At 38.1% G+C, this 20,920-nt stretch overlaps 1 protein-coding gene and 1 long non-coding RNA gene across 9 annotated transcripts in view; one reads left to right on the top strand and one right to left on the bottom strand.

The window, feature by feature from the left end:
• Nucleotides 1–19,558, top strand: part of LOC116444978 — a 118,974-nt gene extending 99,416 nt beyond the window's left edge. Inside the window, exon 8 of the long non-coding RNA XR_004240611.1 lies at nt 12,349–19,558. This is a non-coding gene — a long non-coding RNA (uncharacterized LOC116444978). The remainder of the gene's footprint in view (nt 1–12,348) is intronic.
• The window catches only part of ETV1 (ETS variant transcription factor 1), a 66,223-nt gene that overhangs the window by 5,256 nt on the left and 40,047 nt on the right, over nt 1–20,920 (bottom strand). For all 8 annotated transcript variants that reach the window (XM_032110760.1, XM_032110742.1, XM_032110789.1 and 5 more), the window contains 4 exons: nt 9,362–9,430; nt 6,916–6,984; nt 3,703–3,872; nt 80–181 (listed from right to left, as the gene is read on the bottom strand). In XM_032110760.1, the coding sequence (XP_031966651.1) occupies nt 80–181; nt 3,703–3,872; nt 6,916–6,984; nt 9,362–9,430 (410 nt within the window). The remainder of the gene's footprint in view (nt 1–79; nt 182–3,702; nt 3,873–6,915; nt 6,985–9,361; nt 9,431–20,920) is intronic.

The following is a 20,920-nucleotide window of genomic DNA, read 5'->3' as shown; positions in this document are numbered from 1 at the left end:
TACAAGTACTCCTTGTAAACTGATCTACAGATTAACATGCAAGACTCTGGTGAAATGTAGTACAAAATTAGCTACTCACCTTTTGCATGATTCCCTTTTCATAATAATAGCGAAGCGATCGGCTAAGTTTATCATAGTTCATAGCTGGCCTGTTTTTCTGAATCCCCCAGCGACGTGCCACCTGCCACAAAAATGGATTAGCAATGATTTGTTAAATGCATTTAAAAAGCAGATCTTATCATCAGATACTTCATTTGGGGATGCAGGAGAGAAAACCCTGCAGGGGCAACAAATAGGAAAAGGTTGCCATGACCTGAACTTCCCACGTACTACTATGAATTTTAATTGGATGTACATCATCATTAAACTTGAAACATACTTATTTGCCAGTGTGGTGGAGAGTTAGACTTTTTCTTTGCTTTTTAATAAAGAAAACCAATGAAAAAATAAAGCCCTACAAGGAGATGAGAGACAAAAAATATTTAGCAAGTTACACCAGAAAACTTTCACAAAAACCTTTCTTTAGTTTGATACTATGGATAATTGTACCATGCCTGTCTTTTCCTTGCTGTCAGAAAACTAAGTTATTTTAAATACACATGTATACACACTTAGTTCATGAACTAATACAGACTGCACTAGGAATGACAGCAATGTTGAGATTATTAGGAGATACAAGTCAAAAGACAACTCCCAGTCTTAAACATTACTTCAGCAAAAAAAATGAATTATCTGAGGAGGCAGAATAGTCACTTGGAAGAACTATATGGTGGTATGAAGAATGGAACAGAAATTTCATAGTTGCAGTCATATAATTACCCTTAAAAATAACAATAAAAAGTTGCAAGTAACTCATGAAACTATTCCATAGAGAGCAATATGCCTTCTTCTCTGACTTATGTTTTCAACTTGACTTTTTGCTTCCTGTTTTATTGCTAAAGATAGTTTTGGTCGAAGTGACCCTTTGTTTAAAGAGCTTAACTCCTTATTCCTTGTCTGAAATTTTAATCGGCTATTGGTGACATTTCAATTACTGTCTGTAAAAATGACTATAATATCACCAGAGAGAAAAAAGGCAAAGCTGATGAACTCTTTAAAGCACATTTTATAAAAATGATTGAGAGGTGCATATGCATACAGCTCTGGAAAAAGGAGAGTAGCCAAGCGCTTCTCTGCAGACTGCTCTGTGAAACTTCCCATAGCTGTCTGGAGCTTTTTGATGCAAGCCATGACAACATGCAGCACTGAGCAAAATCCATGATTTTGGTCTCCACCTGGACAATAATTTCTAAAATTTCTTTTGAAAGCATTATTTCCTTTCAGTGGTGCAGCTTTTCAGCCTTAAGTAAATTATCGCAGCTCTGCTAACTTCAGCTACATTTTATCTGTACTGGAACACACCTCCAATCATGTAAATTTATTCCAGCTGCAGATTTGGCCTAGACGTCTAACTTTGATTCACCTAGTCAATTTTGTAACACATGACCACATCACTCTTTTTTTATTCCTTCCAAGGCTTTTTTTTCCTGCATTAATCGGAGTCCTAAAAGTCCCCAACATAAGGCTTGCAAAATAAATAAATACACAGCAAAGATAAACAACAAGTAATGGTGAAGAATATGTTACATTGTGTAATATTTTGACACTCCTGATCAAGCAATCAGGTCCAGTTCCCATCCCTGAACTGCACAGCATTTACCTAGTCCTGCCCTGTGGAAGGGATTCAGGCTTCTACCCTTCCGCCCTACCTTCCTGCTGAAGGTTGCTGTCCCTGTGACAAGCCTGCATAAATGGACCTATGCCCAATTCTCAGGCTCCAAAGTTCACAGTTACTTACTTTCTGAATGAGCTATGGCACTCCGGGAGCTGATACATATTCATTTTTGTTGTTACTCTTTCTACAAGGGCATAAACCGCCAGTAAGGAATGGGACGGAAAGGTCATGTCACTGACATCCTAACCTGCCACAGCAGAACCAACAAGCACTTTGATTTCCCTTCAATTTACACTTGGCAACCAACAGAATTGTGCAACTTCCCATAGGCTATTCTTATTTTAATCTACTGTTTCTGTCAGATTCATGACATTCATATGAAAACAACTTAGGCTCCTTTGTACTCCTAAGAACACACAGAGTGAGACAAGCTTCAAGCCTCCTCCCAATCTTGGATGCAATGCTGCTCAAAAACACAAAGCAACTTCTACATAGTCAGACATGCAGATGATCTCTTTAACTTAAATTAGAATATCCAGTTCTTCAGGGAATTACACAATAAGGAAGCCTTAGGGGTTTCTTAGTTTTCTTTCCTTAGCTAATAAAATCTATAAAGTTTTTGCACCATCTGCTGGAAACCATTTCTCAATAAAACTCTTCAATCTTGAAAAAAATTGGACATACCTTAAAGACAAGACAAAACTAAAAGAGTGAAAAATAGGAGACTGGGATAGGGGGAAAACTAGGTACATCATTCACCAAAACGAAACAAAGGACTTTCCAAAGATTTCGCTCTGTTCCAGGACAGGTTACACAACTAAGGAATCCATGTAGCCTGCTAGGGCTGCAGACTTGCAAAGTTTTGGTATCGTACTGACTGAGACTGTTCTGAGTTCAAATCCTCAGATACACAATGCCAGGATCTGCCATGGCAGACTGACTATCACTAGAGCAGGGGATGCTCAGACAAATGAGAGCCAGCACCGGGCCCCTTGCAGCAACCTTCTCCTCAGCCAGACCACATCAGGAAGAAAAGGGACATCAGTCCTGACACCACCCCCAGCTACTCCACCATCTCCACAGAGCTGTAAGCAGACAATGTAAATAAAATGCAAGAAAGCTTTCAGGCTGCTAATACCAGCAGATGGATGGCAAACAGCAGAAATAGCTCGTGGAATGCAGAAGCAGCCATACACCCCCGAGCCTTCCCACTCAGCTCTAATTCAGAGGGGATCCTGTCAGAAAATTTGCTGTGGTCTCCTCTATCAGCAAACCCTATTCAAGGGGCAAAAAAGTAAAGCAGAATTATACTGTCTTTTGACAACCCTAATTAGATCCTCCATAACAAAATTCATATATACCTGATCTTCCAACAGTTTCCATGATAGTTTAGAATACAGACTATGTTACGTAATGTTACCTAGTCCAAAACAGTTTACGTAATAAAACATTCAATTTATTCCTGTTTATCGCACAAGTGAACTAAGCCATGCTTCAGCAAATGTTCATGAATATAAGCAATTTTATCTATCCCATGAGTCCTTCATGGTTCAGAAGAGCCATGCATGTGCATGAGTGTTTGTAAGCCTAGGATCTAAGGCTGTACTAAACAACCTAATGATTCAATCTAATGAACCTAATATTTGGTGTTGAAAGACTAGTAAGGGACAATTTTTCAACGGCTTTTGGAATACAGTTCTGTCCATAAAGTGATTCTGAAAAACGTGAACCCCACAAATAAAGCAAAGTATTTAATAACTCTAGTACTTGCAACATTTTTATTATTTTATGGGACTAGGAATCAAATCCATGCTTAACCACACCTCTGTCCCAGCTGAAGCACTTCCCTTGCCAGTCCTTTCTGTCACCCTTCTAAGGCACTACTGAAGCAAAATACTGATGGACAATAAGGCCCAAGTCCAAAGGAGGACAGTTAAATTTGCAGGACGGGGCAGTGGATGTGAGCGCACGCTGTCTGTCTAACTCACCTCCTCTGGCTCAATCAGCTTGAACTCCATGCCTCGGCCAGTCCATGCTATGAAGTGAGAGTTTGAGGGGTCATCAAGAAGAGCTACCAAGAACTGCCAGAGCTGAAGCGAGCCTCGCCGTTGATACGTGGGTCCCTCACGGTACATGCCTGGCTCCTGTTTGACATCACCTGCACACAACAGCAACAACGTTACAGGAGCAATGCCCTGAAACACCATCTCTCAGTTTGTCAGATAAACTTGTAAAGCAATCATTAGGGTTAACAAAACAGAGGGAAGGATCAACCACCCTCAAATGCAACATTCCTCTGTTTGCTGGGGACTTACAATAACATATTAATATACTAAAAAGCACTTAAATTCATTCATGATTTATGGAAGTCTCACTAAGCCTCTCCCCGTATAGTTTTGATAAATGCAAATCTCTTGGAAACCATTTTGTAATACCCTCTCTCCGAAAGAACATAAACTATTTTTGAAACAACTTTGATATCTGAAGAACTGTGTTTCTGTACCATACTTTGCCCAGGCCCCAGTTTTGGTAAAGTAATGTAAGCTTCATAAAGCTCCAAAACCCTATTGAGTGAAACTTCTGTTGCATGCAAATGCTTCTAAGGAAAATTTGACAAAGTATTTGACTTGGACTTAAACAGTATGTGCTTTATGTATAGGCATGTAAATCCTGCAGATACACAACTTCCTCTGTGGCATATTGGACTTGCATATGAGCAAAAATTACTTTTACTCACATCTACATATTAAATTAGTGTTCCTTCTGAAAAGCAATAAGTTAATTTTTCTAAAATTTTAAGTCTAGAGAAACCTTTTAAAAAATATTAAAAACACCCTTACATCTGTTCCACAAATTGCCAATGAGAAAACCATCCTGCTACATCCATACTGTCTTTGTTGTTTTTAAATCATATTCATACTGAACAACTCATGCAAACAACAACAGCTGAAAGGTCTGATGCTGAAGCAGACAGTATTTTTTTCTCCACACAAGGACTGCAACCCCTGATATACTGGTAAAATTCCTCATTTCAACTATCAGAACAGCAAAAGCCTCCAATAAACAGTGTGACCTATTTAATAAGGAAAGTCAGGAGTTTACATTCAACCACAGTATTAGGATGCTCTGACAGCCATTACAGAATGGCTCTGTGTAGGGAAGGGCAGAATAATAATATTAAAAATGGAGCACTTCCTTTTGTAATCAGGAAACAAAATTGACTCAATAGCTGTGGAAAACAAATAAATCAACACAAGGCTTTTTTGGTTTATGTGAGGTTCAAGTTCCAGTCCTGAAAGGCCTTCTTTTTCAAGGACAGGTTTTTTTCTTGTAATGATAGCTAAGCAATGTGCAAATAGCAAGTGCGATATTACACAGGATCAAATTCTTTCCTTGTGCTGATCTTTGATTTCAAAAGAAGCAGCTGAGAATCTACTTCTGAAACATCAAGACTAGTCCTGGGCTTATCCAACTTTTGCTTTACTGGCCAGAATATGATGACACATCTGCTATTTTTTTCCCCCCAAAACATCATGCTACAAGTATAAACACCCCTATTTGCATCATGACATCAATCTTTTAGAGTACAAGGTGTTCTCTCGATGGACAGTCATAGAAACCAGCAGCAGACTGCTTGCCTTGCAGGCACACAAATACTTCCCAACATTTACTTCTTTTACTGTATTTGTATTCCTTTTTCATTTTCATTCCCTTTCCTGTATAAAACCCAAACTAGCCAAAAGGTTTTTCAAGGAAGACATAGACAAATGCTACTGTTAACAAGTTTTAACTTCTTGTAGTACAGCGTCTGATCCCATTCCCATAAATGTACATATGAATTTGATACTGGTACTCAGAACAGATCCACAATCATTTGTGGGGAACAAAAAAATACCTGACACAATGTGCTTTAAAAAAAATGAAAAAAAATCCAAACAAGCTCACATTACAAAGCCAGTATATAAAGTAGACATTCAATAAATCACCCTTTCCGTGAATGTGTCAATGCAGTGACAGTGCAACACTGGATAGAGCAACCTTCAGTTAGGTCTAATATTGTTTAAAATTCTTTATCTATTTCTTACCAACACAAAAATACATGTGATACTCTGTTTGAAGAATGTACAATTCTTTGGATTACTTTCATTTCAGTCTCCAGATCTTCAGCAAATACAACAAATGCTGCTAAACATGCAATAGTTTTGTAATCCATAAGTGATTCTCAGGGGAAAACAAACAAAATAAAGCAGAAGAAAAACACCAATTCTCCAACTCTACTTTTAACTGTGGTCAGAGATTTGTTCACAAGTTTATCAGGAAGTACCTAACCTTTCCTGCTAATATAAATAAAGCTGGACATATACATACTAACACAAAAGTTACAACACTACACTAGCATGCGTACACTAACATAATGCCATTCTAGCAAATCTAAGTAATTGGTCTCCAAATTACTTCTCAAAGTTTCAGACTAACAGAGTCACTGGCAAGAAATACAGTGTCCGTCTACTTTGCTTATAATGAAACAAATCTGAAATCAACTGAGTTACACCAGGAAACTGATTTTACGTCAGAGTAACTGAGGATAATTTGGACCATTCATTTTAATTGACCTCAGAATTCCTCTTTAAAAAATCTGCTATAATTGGTAGTGAAGTGAACAGAGCATTGATTTGTTATCAATCCCACTGAAAAATAAACCACTAGTACATTCAACCTAGTGCAAATACATTGGCACAAACACAAAAATGCCCTACACATTCACTCCCCACTATTCATCACTTCACAGTCAGCAAGACAAGAGGCTTAATCCTCAGTAAAACCAAAGCTACTGCTTTATCCACTGTTTTGCTAATTATAAGAACATCTTTCATTAAATCGCAAACAACAAGCAGTATGTGATCATCAGTGCAATGGAAATCCTCCTATTACTTCTCAACAGTACAGGAACTGAGGTGCTGTGCCACAACTCTGGATGCAGGCATCATTCGCTGGCAAAAGTCGAATGACATCCTATTGAAGAGGAGACTTTGGTTTCAAGAGACAAAGGTCAGCTTTGGTTGGGCACACCACAAATGGTGTGTTAAGGAATCCTAAATTGGAACGTTACTGGGCTCTTTTGATCAGCAACAGAGAAAAGTCCCTCATCTCTTTCTTTTTCATCTCCCTACACAGGAAAAAGAGAGATGTGTCATACATACCGTCAAACTTCTCTGGAACAACGCAAGTGTCATCATAAAACTGCCTAGGTCCCTTTTCAAACATACAGCCTGTAAGTTAAAAAGAGAGAGGTGTTTATATAAAAGATGCATGGAGAAAAAAGAGATCACAGCCTTAATGCCAGAGGGAACACTAAGTTATACAGGAATCAGATTAATATCCCACATCCTTTACACACCGCCCAATCCCAACATTTTGGCCCAAGTACAAGGGTGTTTAATTAACATATGCATTCCCAAAAGACTGTTAATCTCCACCTGCTAAAATGAAAAAGCACCCATTTTTCTCTATGATTTATTACAAAATGTTTGTCTCATTTCCTGTTTGAACAAGCATGGCTTTGACTTTTAACCATTAGGTATTTTCCCTGCAAGACTAAAGAAGTACTATGCAGTATTTCCTCCTCACACCCACAGAAGTCACCCTCACACACTGCTCTTGATGTTCCTTCCAATTAAGATAATTTCGTAAAATTATATTTTGTCATTAAAAGACACTCTCAACAACCCAGCAGTCTTTCTAGCACACCTTTCTGTACACACTCCTACTATTTCCTATTATGCTAATGTTTTGCTTAACCAGAACTGTATTGCATATCAGTATCAGTCTCACCAGTGCTCCTGAGTGAGACAAAACATCTCCTCCTTTCCTGCCACCCTCTGACCCTCCTTTCAACTGCCAAAGTATTACAGAAGGCTTTTGCCTTCAGTTTACAGTGTTCAGTTGGGCTGGTTTCCCACTGTGAAGCTGAGGAGGAGGAGGCCCATCTCAAAATCCTTTTTCCCAAGATATTGTTTCCCGGTTCCACACTCCTGGTCTACATTCATGTATTAAAAAAAACATTTTGTTTAATGTGCCCAGATTACCAAACAATTCAAACTGCTTTGTGTGACTGCCCTGTCCTGCCTGTTATTTACTGCTCTTTGTGCCATAAAGTTATCCATTAACTTTGTTCCATATCTTTACTGAAAATATTGAATAGCAACACTCCTGATATCAATTCCTACAGAACTATAATAGAAAAAATCCATTCAGAGATGATTGCCCAGTGACAGCCTCTTTTAGATCTGTCAGTTGGCCAGGTCTTAATGTATTTAATGTGTACTTTATTGATATTGCTTTGTGCTAACTTCTTAATCAGAATGTAATGCAGAGGAAAATTGAATGCCATAAGAAGTCTAACTATAAGATACAAGCATCTTTATCAACCAAACTTTTATTTTCAGCAAAGAATACAATCAGATTTGACATGACCTTTATTCTGTAAAATTATGTTGATTGATTTCCAAATAGAGAAAACAAATATTTAGTAAACATCACTGCTTTTTTTAACGTCATTCATAACAATTTTGCCACCTCCAACTCCTTACGAGAACATAACATGGCTAAAATGGATTTTCCCCTATCTGTGCTGTGATTAAAACTCAAAATCTTTTGCCATTGGCCCTGCAGTTTGTGGATTTTTTCCTGATGTCTCTCACCTCCCTTATCAAACTTTTATACTTCATATAATTTCATATAACAAGACTTAGAAATTTCCATCTCCTGTTTCACCTTCCTTGTTAAACACTACCATTTTTTTTTCTGTCTTTATTTCAACCCAGAAGCAGATGGGATTTTAGCCAGATGTGTTATCTTTCCGATTCTGTCTTTACACTGGCAAATGAAGTCTTCCTGGAAGACTTTGATTCACACATCTATCTGGATTCTCATCCATCTCAAAACTAGATTCCTCATGTTTGTGAAATTTGCACATTGGAAGAAAAATAAACCCTAAACAAACAAGCAGAAAATAACATATTGGTAAGACAGATAAACTAAAACATGACAGGGTAAAAACCAGGGTATAACCTCCCTTCCAGTCATCTTAGTTCTGTTCGACTTCTTATTTTTAGGACATAAAGTACTTTTACTTAGAATTATTAATTTTGACAATTATGTAAGCTCTGTCCTACTGAAGTCATTGAGAATTTTGGTACGTATCTCGGTTTGGGCATAAGACACATCAAAACACTGCAGAAATAATAACAAAAGGGAAAACCCAAAACCTTCACTGAATTTAAAGTTTAAAATGGATTACTTAACACAGTTAACTGAGCCTGTCATGCTAACAGCCTGGAAAATGTCACTTGAGCAAAATGGGTGAAAGAGACAAGTTTTTAAGTGTCTCTTCCTTTCAACTGCTAGAGGCCTTGAAAAGCAGAATGAGTTAAGTTCATAATATAATTGCTTCTATCCTGATCAACCCACGGCACTAAAAGAAACTACAAAAAATTCAGTGCATCAGAAACTCAACACTGAAAAGGGAGAAAGGATGATGCAAGTCTTCCCAGCAGCAGAATTAAACCAGTGAATCCCAAATCCCCCCCGACTTTTTAATTTTTTACATTTCTCTCATACAAAAGTGATACATAATAGAAAACTTAACTTCTGTTCTGTTTGGGTGAGCCAGGAAGCCTTCTTGCCTCATGTAAATGGAATGGCAGCTAGGCACTTCTGAAAGGAGAAGATGACAATGCAAGTCAAAAGACTGTCTGGAATTAAAAGTGTGCAGGTTATCAATGAGACAGGCTGCAAGCAGAAGAGCAACAAAAACAGATGCAAGTTACAGCGAGAGGGAACCTGTCAACACAGAGTCAGCATTTCAGAGCAGCACACACAACACATGGCCAAAGGGAAAATCATGATGTGAGGATCAGAGATCCTATCTATGATAGGCACTTGAACTCCAAACCTTTTGTAAGAAACTTTGCTAAAAGCTGACTCCCATGGCAATTACACTTTAGACCATCCACAGACAAAAAAATCCACACCAGTGACCATGAATATTTTAAACCCTGTGCTTATATATCTGTCTTTGTAACTAATTCAACCCAAAATATGTTATCAATTGCACTGAAAAGACTGCCAGTCACACTGGAGACTTATAAACTCTATATTTACACAAGGAATGTCAAAGTGAATTTAAAGCAGGATAATGCTTTTTACATTCTTGTGAAGGACTTGAAGGGTTAATGAAATTTTCTGCAATTGCTAAGCATTTTATTCAGGAATTTAGATCTATCTGTATCACTCTCCACTTGCGTGCATTTAAAACAAAAATGACACCTTTCAAAAAAAAGTACTGTGCATATTCTAAAATAATACTGATATTTATTTGATATTCTCCACCTCTACTCAAATCTGCAGGAAGAATGACAAAAGCCAAATAGTACTAATGAAAAAGGTATTCTTTAAATGTCTTTCTTTTTCTTCCCCATGTCTTGCACTGTCCCCAAGTAGTCACATCCTGTGCACGGGGACTTGCAAACAGAAACGCACCGTAAATGTTTGCCCTTCTAGACCATGTTTAACCTACTTCTTGGATATCAAAAGTCCTGCTTAACAAAGTCTATTTGATCTTGTGATGAACTCCTACCCTAAACTATGCAATCTGTTACCAGTAACTTGTAACTCTTTAAGAGATGCAAACAGAGGTCGAAAGAGCAGACATTATTTTTCCAGCACTGCCTACAGACTCTTTCAGACTGTGATTCCAAATTTCACTGTTCACTGACTAGTGATGAGTATCAAAGATTTGGCAGGATAAGAAAATGAGGTTTTACACTGACTTCACAAACAAGTGAAACACAGGGCAGTAATAATGTTTCCTCTAACAGTCCATGGTCCCTCTTGCACATCTGTGCCAAACTCTTCATTACCTCCTCTCTCAATGAAACTCGCGGTGCCTGCCTCCTCAGGCCTAGAGAATCTCTAATGCCTCTGGCAGCTATTCTGAGCAACCACAGGGATCAGTGACTCACTGATCACCCAAGTCAAGTATAGCTCTGCAGACTAGAAGTCAAGGCTACAAGCAGTGCTTCACCTGCAAGGAATCATTCATGTTACCACATAGATTGAATTCTAAGGAGAATGGAAAAATCTACGTAAAAAAAGAGGAAGTTGTAGAACTGAAACAGATGCTATACTCTATTTTAGGTAAAAATTCTCTAGTATTGGCAGCAAAGCCCTTTTTGACTCATGAACTCCACTCTTGCAAAGTGATAGAGCAGAGTATACTGAATAAAGAATTATGCATGCATCCACAAAGTTGTCTTCTTAGCCAATTCGGGGTTTCATCTCCCATGCTCCTAAATCAATTATAATTAACGTTTGGAGTCTCTTTAAGGCAAGCATTGTTTGTACCAACATTACTTAATTTTCTGGTTAGCTTGTGCTTAAACAGTCCACAGAGGACCAAAAAAATACAGCAAGGAAGAGTTTATTTCTCGTAAAGTAACTAGAGTCTTGTTATCCTAAAGTGCTATCAGTTAATTTATGACTATCAGAGTGGGTCAGACTCTAATCAAATTGTAGAAACATTTCCAAAGTGATTATTCAATCAAATGACTAACATGGTTAATTAGGAGCCATAAACATTGCTCTGAAGTTCATCAAAGTAATGACTTGCCCAGAAAAATTACTGCTAATTAAATTGCCTGCTGCTTTCATTTCTACCTTATCTAATAAAAAGTCCAACCAATGAAATTTAGTATTGCAGTTTTAAATTGTACTAAATGCTTGACTAAGACCCAGAAGTATTTTTACAGGCTAAGTGGAGCTACTTCAAAAGAAAACATTTTAGTGTAGAAATTACAGAGCAATTACATGTTTTCTTCTCCTTAAACCATTGTTTCAAGACAACAAGTAAGACAGAAGCAGGCATGAAATACTTCCAGGGCAAGATCCAAGTGCTTAAGGCGACTGATTTATCACCTTTTTGCAAGTTTTAGTCTTTGAAGAAAAATGTGGATTTAGACACACCACAAGCTTATTTCAGACTATTAATGAAGTAATTCACATTTTAAGGTTAAATCAGCTCAAGTGCAGCAGAACCCCTTTAAAAAAGCCCCAAACAAACTAGCTAAAAATGTGGAAATGTAATAAAATTGCTTATCTTTTATTATCAGTTTAGAATACTTAGGGGTCATTCTTCATTGCTCTTCTTATTAACAGAAACATAGCAGTCATCTTAAAACAATGAATATGGTCTTATAACATAGACCATGAAACCATTCTTTTCCCAATAGGTGCTGTTTTAAAAATTACATGTAATCTAGACACTGCAAAAATGCGTTCTCATCTGGGACCGCCACAGAGAAAAATAATGGAAATAAGATCTGCTATGCCTTCACCGAAATACATCCAAGCAGAAAAAGCCCAAACAGACTTTCTCAGGACAAGAAAAACCTGCTATTGAATTTAGCAGGCACAGGTTCTAAGTTTCATTATCGGGTAAGACAGTTGAGTGGTCCCTTGGTAAGGTAGTTCATATTAATTATCATGTCAGAAATTAAGGGGTTAGGTTGGCTCAGCTCTGTGTAACTCAGAGCAGGTAAAGAATCCTTAAATAATCTTTTCTGATTGTTTTTCAGAGATAAGGATGAGATTTCATTCCCACACTCTCACCCTGCAGAGAAAAAACCAGAATTTCAGCCTGTGTCACTAGCCAGAACAGACACAGGGAAGATGGAGCTTCCACAGGCAAAGGATGAAATGACTGACTGCATTCTATGGGATGAAGTGACTGACTGTCTTCTTCTGAATGAAGCAGAGCAAAGCAAGAACTGGAAATCTGAACCAGGATTTATTCTTCAGCCGTTTCTGTTTCGACCTTACACAGCCTCCCTAACTAAAGGACAGGTTGTTATGTTACACTCTAACTCTGAATTACTTTTCAGTTCACTTTATCAACATCAGCCGAAGATCTGGAGGCCCAGGGCATGCCCCATGTGCTTGTGACAAAGCACAGTGTGATATAAAGGTATTGGATTGTACATGTGCATGTGCAGAGGGAGAGACATGGAGGTGGAGGCTTAGAAGGCATGCGCCATCTGAAACAGGGTGGGAGAAGAAGGGGACTGCCTGCCTGGCCTCACCCTCCATGTGGCTGCTCAGGTGAACACTGTGGTGCACTGGTGGGCAGCTGCCTTAGGGAGCCTGTTAACAAGTCACTGAAATTCACCAAACACCTCAACTCATAGTGAAACCTACCTACTTCCCTACAGGTTTAAAACAAAGTGATGAAAATAAGGCTGGAACCTCCTTACAGTTTTCCTGCCCACTTTTAGCACTTATACCTTATTACCAAGTAAGTTATATTAGAAGCAGTTTCCATAAGGAACTGTTCCGAAAGGAGTTGTTCCCCAAAACTTTGAAGGGACTTCTCTGGCAATCCTGCAATTTCACTTATATCACATCCTTCTAAATTTTCCTTTTGGTCTGAAAAGTAATTATGCGAATTTTGGTCCCTATTTCAGCAATTCAGATTTCATGTGTCTATACAGCTAGACTTAAATGTGCCACTTGTCTTCCCATAGACAAGAAATGCAGCACATGCAGCTTCTCTCCTTGTGTTACTGGGTATAGAAGGGCATGCACAAGCCCCTCAGGTAGCCGGGACAAACCTGGCTCCCAGGTGTCACTCCCACGTGCCAGCCTGCCCCTGTGCTACACACACTGCGAACACATCAGCCATCCCTTCAGTGCCTTACAGAGCTTCTCTTGCACAGTACAAGCACTTCTCTGCTACATGAGCAGGTGGTAGGTGTACTGGGACAGATTTTTACCAAGTGCAGAGAAAAAAAGTAGCCTTTAAAAATAAAATGTTCAAACTAGAACACATCATACTTTTGGCATTAAACTTAAAACATCACAATCCCACTGCAAATAACTTTTCTGTTCGTGGATTTCCAAGAGCACTGACAAACTGTTTACAAAGGAGCACTTCATCCACCACTGAAACATATTCAGCCTCCTGGTGGAAAGCAGCTGTTTACCACACCATTGAAAAGTTCTGACCAGCTCAAGGGTGAAGACAATAATGAAATCACCAGAAAACGGGACCTTTTTAGGTAACAAAGGAGTTCCTCAAATGAGATCGCAACACGTCACCAAGGTAGCACCAGGCATCACTAAGAAAAATGCATGATTTGTGCTTTGCAGGGAGAAGTTAACAAATTCTTCTTTTGGATATTTAAACCTGCAGAACACATTTAGATTAAAACTCACGTCTCCCCAAAAGAAAACATTCAGGTAGAAATACTGGAACTAATTACAATCTCCTTATACAGGAATTCCTTGAGCATATTTTACCACTCAAATGCTGGTGGATCAAGTTTTAGTTCAACCACCTTTAAAAGCATTATCCCCTCACAAGCTATGTAATGAGCAGAGTCTTACAAATTGGTAAAGTTCTGGCAATAAAAAAGTCAGCATTATTTTTTCAGTCAGAGATTCAGCATGAAAAATGTAGGTGCCCTGAAATTACATGGGTGAAAACAGACAACTTCTCTAAAAATCAATGTAAAAATTAAGCAATCTTTTCCCAAATCATTATGCAACTTAGAAACATTCAGAATGGAAGGTTTTATTCATTTTCTCTGTCACCAGCCTTTGCACCAGCAATCTAGGAAAAAAAACAAACTTACAAGTATGTGCACTCATAGATACACATAGACTTCCTTCTAAAAAATAGCTAATTAAAATTTTTAAAGTTTAGTTTCTTACATAACACTTCACAAAAACTTGTCAGAGAATTAGGTTTGGCCCCACCGGCTCATGTCTAAGTGGAAATACTACACACATACAGAAAAAACCTTAAGCAAACAGCTTCCTTTCCACAACTTTGGTTTTTAGATCTATGACAACATCTAATGCATTTTGTGAGACCAGATGTCAACAGCCTGTCTAGGAGATGTGTAACTTTTTGTACAGCAGAACAGGAAAACAAAGACTCATACATTCAGCTCTGAATTGAAATTCCACATGGAGTTGATCTTTTGAGCATACTTTAAAATCATGTGTTTGCTTTTATTAACCTCAGTAACTGTAAAATGTACCTTAAACACTGCTGTCCTTTGAATTCAACAAAAGACAGCAGTATTTTCTCTCTCCCTCTCTCCTTTTGTTGGTAATCTTACTGCAAAAATGTCTGTGTTGCTTTTTCTCCCCCGCCCCATCCCCTGCCTGTAAAATCGAAGTTGGACAAACACTGCACGGCTGAAGTGACATATTTGAATGGAATTCAGACCAACCAGTTCCTGTTTATGTTTCTGATTTGAGAATGTAGCCTTCTCATTCACTATACATTAGAAACACACCAAGGCCATAAATGGTGTCAGGTTGCAGGCAGGCAGGGCCAAGCAGCATTAATCATTACTTTAAGGCAACTGGCAAAAGCAGCAGCTGAGGGAACACTACACCCTTCAGCTCCGCATAAATGGACATTCCAGGGTTTGGCGTGTGTGGGTTGGCTTTTTTTTTTTTTTTTTTCCCTTCAGCATCCATTTTATGAATGAAACTTCAGGCTGCACAGAGTCCATTCATATAAAAGCTATGCTCACAGGGCTCAGTCTCTCGGGATCAATTGGTCTTGGACAAGGCTGATGTGATTGGTTTAAGGCAGGCTTCAGCCTTCCATTACTGATTTAAAATGCAGCCTGTGTCCATTTGACCTGCCTTAATGCACAAAGAGTAAATCCAGACTGCGCTCTCAATCCTCAAATCAAATCATTAGCCAGTGCCACTTACTGTAACTGTAGATTTACAGGATATTTATCCATTTCTTTGAAAAACAGGAATTGCAGGACAATTTTTCAGATCGTATTGTCTGCTTTGAAAACAAAAATACATGTATGATCTCCTGCCTATATACTCACATTGACTTGGTATTCAGGTTTTCCTTTGTTCACAAACATTACAAACTGAATTCTAACTACAGATTTATTTCAGACAGAAATTGTGAATAGAAGAAATCAGCTAGATTGAAAGCAAGTGAAAAGTTAAATTTCTGCCTTTCACAGCAATCTTCTGAAGTTCAGTTTTCTCAAGTTTCCCTGTCGGATCTCTTATTTTCTGCTGTCATAGGGTCCAGCAGCAGATTTGTGTTTTAAGAGCAAGTACAAAGTCCAGTGCAGCTTAACTACTGAACAAAATCCATACTCATTCACTGAAGCAACACAGCAAAGACAAGTTCCCAAAATACAAGGATGAAATATTTTAAATGACAGGGAAAACTGCAAAACCAAAATAGAGGAGGGGAGACTTCTCAAACCTCGTAACTCAAGAGCAAAACCTCATCCCTTCTCCGCTCCTGCCCATATGCCATCTGGATTTTCATTGAGAACAATTGTACTTCTGTGTATAAGAATTTCTTTAAGGTCATAAGGAGACGCAGTTTTGAGAAGTGTGTACTGAAGCACCATATCCAGGAAAAGAATGGAGTCAGTTCTGTTTCACCGAGTGTTTTACAAGACTGTGTTCAAAAATACTGCAAGTATTTGCAGCCTGATAAAAAAAGAGAAGAAAAAAAGAGAAAAAAAAGGAAACTTAAGAGAGAATTTGAGGAAAAGATTAAGCAGCTGGAAGATTTTTGAAGCAAGATGTAAGATCTCAACGAGTCACACTGACAGACCATACACGCAATCCATCTACAGTGATTAAGAGGTGGTACATTAATACCAAGAAATTGTTTACAAAGAGGTGTAGCTATGAGCAAGGGAATGGAACTGGTCAAAGAGAAAATTTAGGCTTATGATCAAGAAATATTTCTTAACTGTGAAGTCTATTTGTCTGTGAAATAATCTTCCAGGGAAAAATAGCAGTAATAATACTTAGCACTCACACAGAACTTCATGTTTTCAGAACACTGTACAAAAATTAGCCAATATAATCAAAAACAGTAGTAGAAGCACCATCAGTTATGTCACTTTAAATGCTGCACTGGTCAATGCACCAGAGCATATCCTGGAAAAAGCAAACCAGCACTGCCTCTGACTGACTTTTTCTCTTTACACTAGCATCTCCAAATATCTAAACTTTGCCTTCAGAAGCGTAACAAAATAACCAATTGTTTAAAAAAGAAATGGGGGGGTAGGGGAAGCAACCTGCAAATACATATAATGTGAAAAAAAAGTTTTATTCCCCTTGAAATTTCAATTCAACACTTTCTCTTATCCTATTCTGCTGACTCCCAAATTTAAGAATATGGCGGTTGATGCCTAGGGAAGGATGCACTACTAGGGGTCTTTTTCCACATTAATACCCACTGACTTCCTTTTCAAGAAACACCTCAACAGCTGTTTGAGAGGACTCTTGCATTCTATTCTGTTTCCCATCATTAGGTAAATACATTTATAACCTGGCTGGCAGAATGCTAACAACATTCTATACCTGTAAGAGCAAACTTAGGAGGTTAATAAGTGTTGCAATTAACAACTTCCTGCATGAACTTTATATAAATCATTTGCTGCAAATATGATACAGCCTTTTGCTTCAGCACTCTTGTCTTGAGTGCACAGGTCAAAACTATTTGTGGGAGGAAGAGCCATGCTGCAAACAGCTTAGCAGGTGGAGCCCCTGCTTCATTTGTTACAGGGGCTGGAAGTTGTCTATGTAACGAGACAGAAGTTTTCAAGATAAGAAAAGATAATACAGCTGAATGGTCAACTTTAGGCCCTAGTAAAGCCCATTCCAGCTCCAACAAGGTCTTCCAAAGTAGCCGCATTGCTTCTTCCAGATTTTTCGTATTATATATTTTTATACTGCCTACACTGAGACCCTAATCTTGTGTTCCTGTACTTCTTCATCTAGAAATACGAAGAAAGTCCCTAGGAGTTATGATTGGAACATATGTAGTACATAATGTTCTTTTAAAAATCACACAGTTCTAACTGGGTATCCAAAACAAACAGGTTTATATGTCTGTCTCTCGGCCTCCGCTCATTTCTCTCAACAGAAGGGCAGCTCCCCATCCATTCTCACATGCAAACACAAGGTATTTGCTTGTGAGGCTTCAGGAATTAAAGGGATGAGCAATTCAGAAAGCAAGACATGGAGGCTAATAATTCTGTCTGGAGAGTTCATTCTTGAAGTGATGTGACTAGTGTCTCAGAAGTGACAGGGAGAGAATCCAAATTTTCTAATGTCCGTTCAAGCGTATTAATTGTGAGGCAACCCTGAAATGAAACTGTGAGAATAGCCCTGCTAATGCATCTAACACATTCAGGAAATACTGAATCCATCTGAATTTCAACAGAAAAATTCCTGGCAATCAGTAAGAAGTATATGCAAGCAACAATTCCTCCTCTGTTTATCTCCATTACTATTGTGTGACAAATTTCAGTTTCCAAAGACATGATCACAAAAATTTCTCAACCGAAATAACTATTTCAATTGGGCAAAACCAAATATGAGTTTAAACTTAATAATTCGTCATTTAAAAACTTGATTTGTAGTATTAATTGATACACACTAGATACAACTAGAGTCATACCTTAGTATATCTGCAAATACACTACATCATGTAGGAAGGTTAAGCCTGTGAAGATCCTGCTCAAAAATAAAGCCCAGAAGAGACAAGCTATATCAAGTTTGGCCTTTTTGTTGGAAGTACTTGAATACTTTACTGAATTCTAGAAGTGCTAACTGTACAGGAATGCCCACTATTAGGCCTTGTAAACAATGGTCTTAGGAAGCCTTGTGAAGTATATTCATTCATTATGCAAAATCTCAAAGCTCTGTATGCCCCTGGCTGCACTTCTGTGACTAAAGTTGGTAGATTTACTATCAAGTACTAAATACATCTGTCAGCCATGAACAAAAAAAGGTGCATGGCAGAAAATATCTGATCGAACATATATGATGCACTGTGACTTCTAGAAGTGTGGATGGATAAAGAAGAGCCTCTACTCTGTTGACATTTTTCTTTTTCCATTATCTCAAACATCTCCATTATCTCTATTCTGCAGTAGAAATTGCATACCTGCAATTACAATTACAACTAATTGATCTGCCATTTCCCATGTCATAATTAATGTCATGTTTTAATAGAGTTGTAATCATTCTATAATAATGCTTTTCATTCATCAGCTTCCCACGAAGTATGAAAGAATAGTGCACAAAAGCAATGAACTTTTATGAGCCCCTTTCAAAAACATCCCAAAAGGAACATCTCAGTGCATTACAATGAACTTTTTAAATATGTTTCTATATACTTATCTGAGCTGCCATAAAATACAATGAAAAAAAAAGACTTTTTACTCTGGCATCCCTCCTTCCCTGAACATCCATAGGTGAAAAATGAAATCAATGATTCAGTGACAAATACATTATGTTTCCTAAGGGGTTATTTAATGTACTCTTAGCAAGGATGGAAAATGATGGTTTCTAGAGAACAGATGGTAACAAGACAAAATATCAACAGACCACAGTTGTTGACTGCAATTTATGGAGTGTACAGATGTGTCAACTTAAATGCAGTGATTCTGAGGCCAATAAAAGTACTTCCTGATACCAACAGATTAATTTTTCATGACCACTGGTTACACAGCTATTACATTTTTAAAAACTAATCATTCATCTACAAAAGAAGCAACAACTTTGCTTGAAGACCATTATTATAAAGTGGAATGTTGTTCTTGCTGGCACAAAATAAATAGGCATGACAGGACTGGATACAAGTTTGTACATCTTCATTTCAGAATAAAATTTCCTGCTTTTTTCCATACAGAATATTCCAAAAAAAGATGAATGCTAGCAGCCAATCCAGATTTAAAGCAACAGTATGCAATAAGGAGATCCCACTTCCAAGCCAAATAAGAAGCATATTTACAAAAGGGCCTTTTTTTGACCTTCAATTAAGCAGGATGAATAAAGGGTGCTTGTGAAGGTTGCAAGGGACTGGAAGTGCCTGAAGCTGCAGTCCCCCATTTATTATCCACTGCCACATGAACTACACAGTCTCTCCCATACTGCTCTGTAGGACTAGAGATACACAACTCCACAAAGCCACAGATCTCAGAACCTTCATCAATGAATAGGTTGAGTTCTGGATCTGATCCTTGTAATTCAAATCCATTTTCATCTTGTCTTATATTTCAGCTTGGAGAAATATTTCACCCTGGTCTCCTTCCTATATAGTGCTAACTCAAATTTACCTAAGGATTGGTTCTTTGCTTGTCAAGAGTAATAAAGGAACAAGCAGCTCTACTTTCCAAATTCCCCCATTCTAACATCGAGATCAACTCTATAACAAGCACTTTACATTAAGGATACCAGAGAATACCCCACCAAATAGACAGTGTTAAGTTAGCTACAGAAAGAAAATAAAAAAATAGTTCTATACTATATCAAATTGCAAGATAGCTTGTCATGAGCTAAAATTTCAAAGGACACATCAACTCAGCTGCCATGTAGCCTTTGGAAAATAAACTGCAAAAGCATCTAGCCAGAGACTAAACCAGAAGGAAAGCCCTGGGAGTACAGCAGCACCAAGAAGAAGAGGGAGTCAGAGTGAAGTCAGACAGAGCCATCCACTCCCCCTGCCCAAGTCAGCATGGGTGTGTATGAAAGCAGTGTACCCTCCTCCAGAAGCATAGCTGGGACATGCTGAAATCCCTTCCTTTCAAAAGCGTGGCACACGCAAAATAGGACTGAGGCAGAAACTGAGGAGGAGCTGCAGAAATCACTTACACTGAAACTGAAAAACATTTTGATTGCATTTTCTTGGCTCCATACCAATCAACTGTTTAACCCCACCTAGTGCACTCCATATGTTTTAAACTCAATTTCTTTCCATACCATCTTTCCAGATTTCTTCTTTGTAGTTTCCTTCGCCTTGTTACTTGGTACTCATTACTAAACTTCATTTTTGACTTCCTAATTCACTCTCTCTTTTCCCAAATACAATATAAATGTTATGTTGCAATTGTGTCAAACATTTACAATGTTATTCCCTTGATTTATTTTTCTATCCTTGCTTATCTTTTCTATTTTGATCAGAAGCTATTGAGAGCAGACTCTGCCACCACCTCCTCTGTTTTGTACCGTCTGTAAAGCAATAAGGTTCCATTCCAGTTGCCCCATAAGCACAACCATAACAAACATTATTAATAGCAACAGTGTATTCTCTACATCAGCAACCTGGCATCTCAGATTATGTACCTC

Source organism: Corvus moneduloides, chromosome 1 (assembly GCF_009650955.1).
Source record: "Corvus moneduloides isolate bCorMon1 chromosome 1, bCorMon1.pri, whole genome shotgun sequence".
Lineage (NCBI taxonomy): Eukaryota > Metazoa > Chordata > Aves > Passeriformes > Corvidae > Corvus > Corvus moneduloides.
Note: the sequence above shows the minus strand (reverse complement) of the source record. Positions and strands in the feature narration are given on the sequence as shown.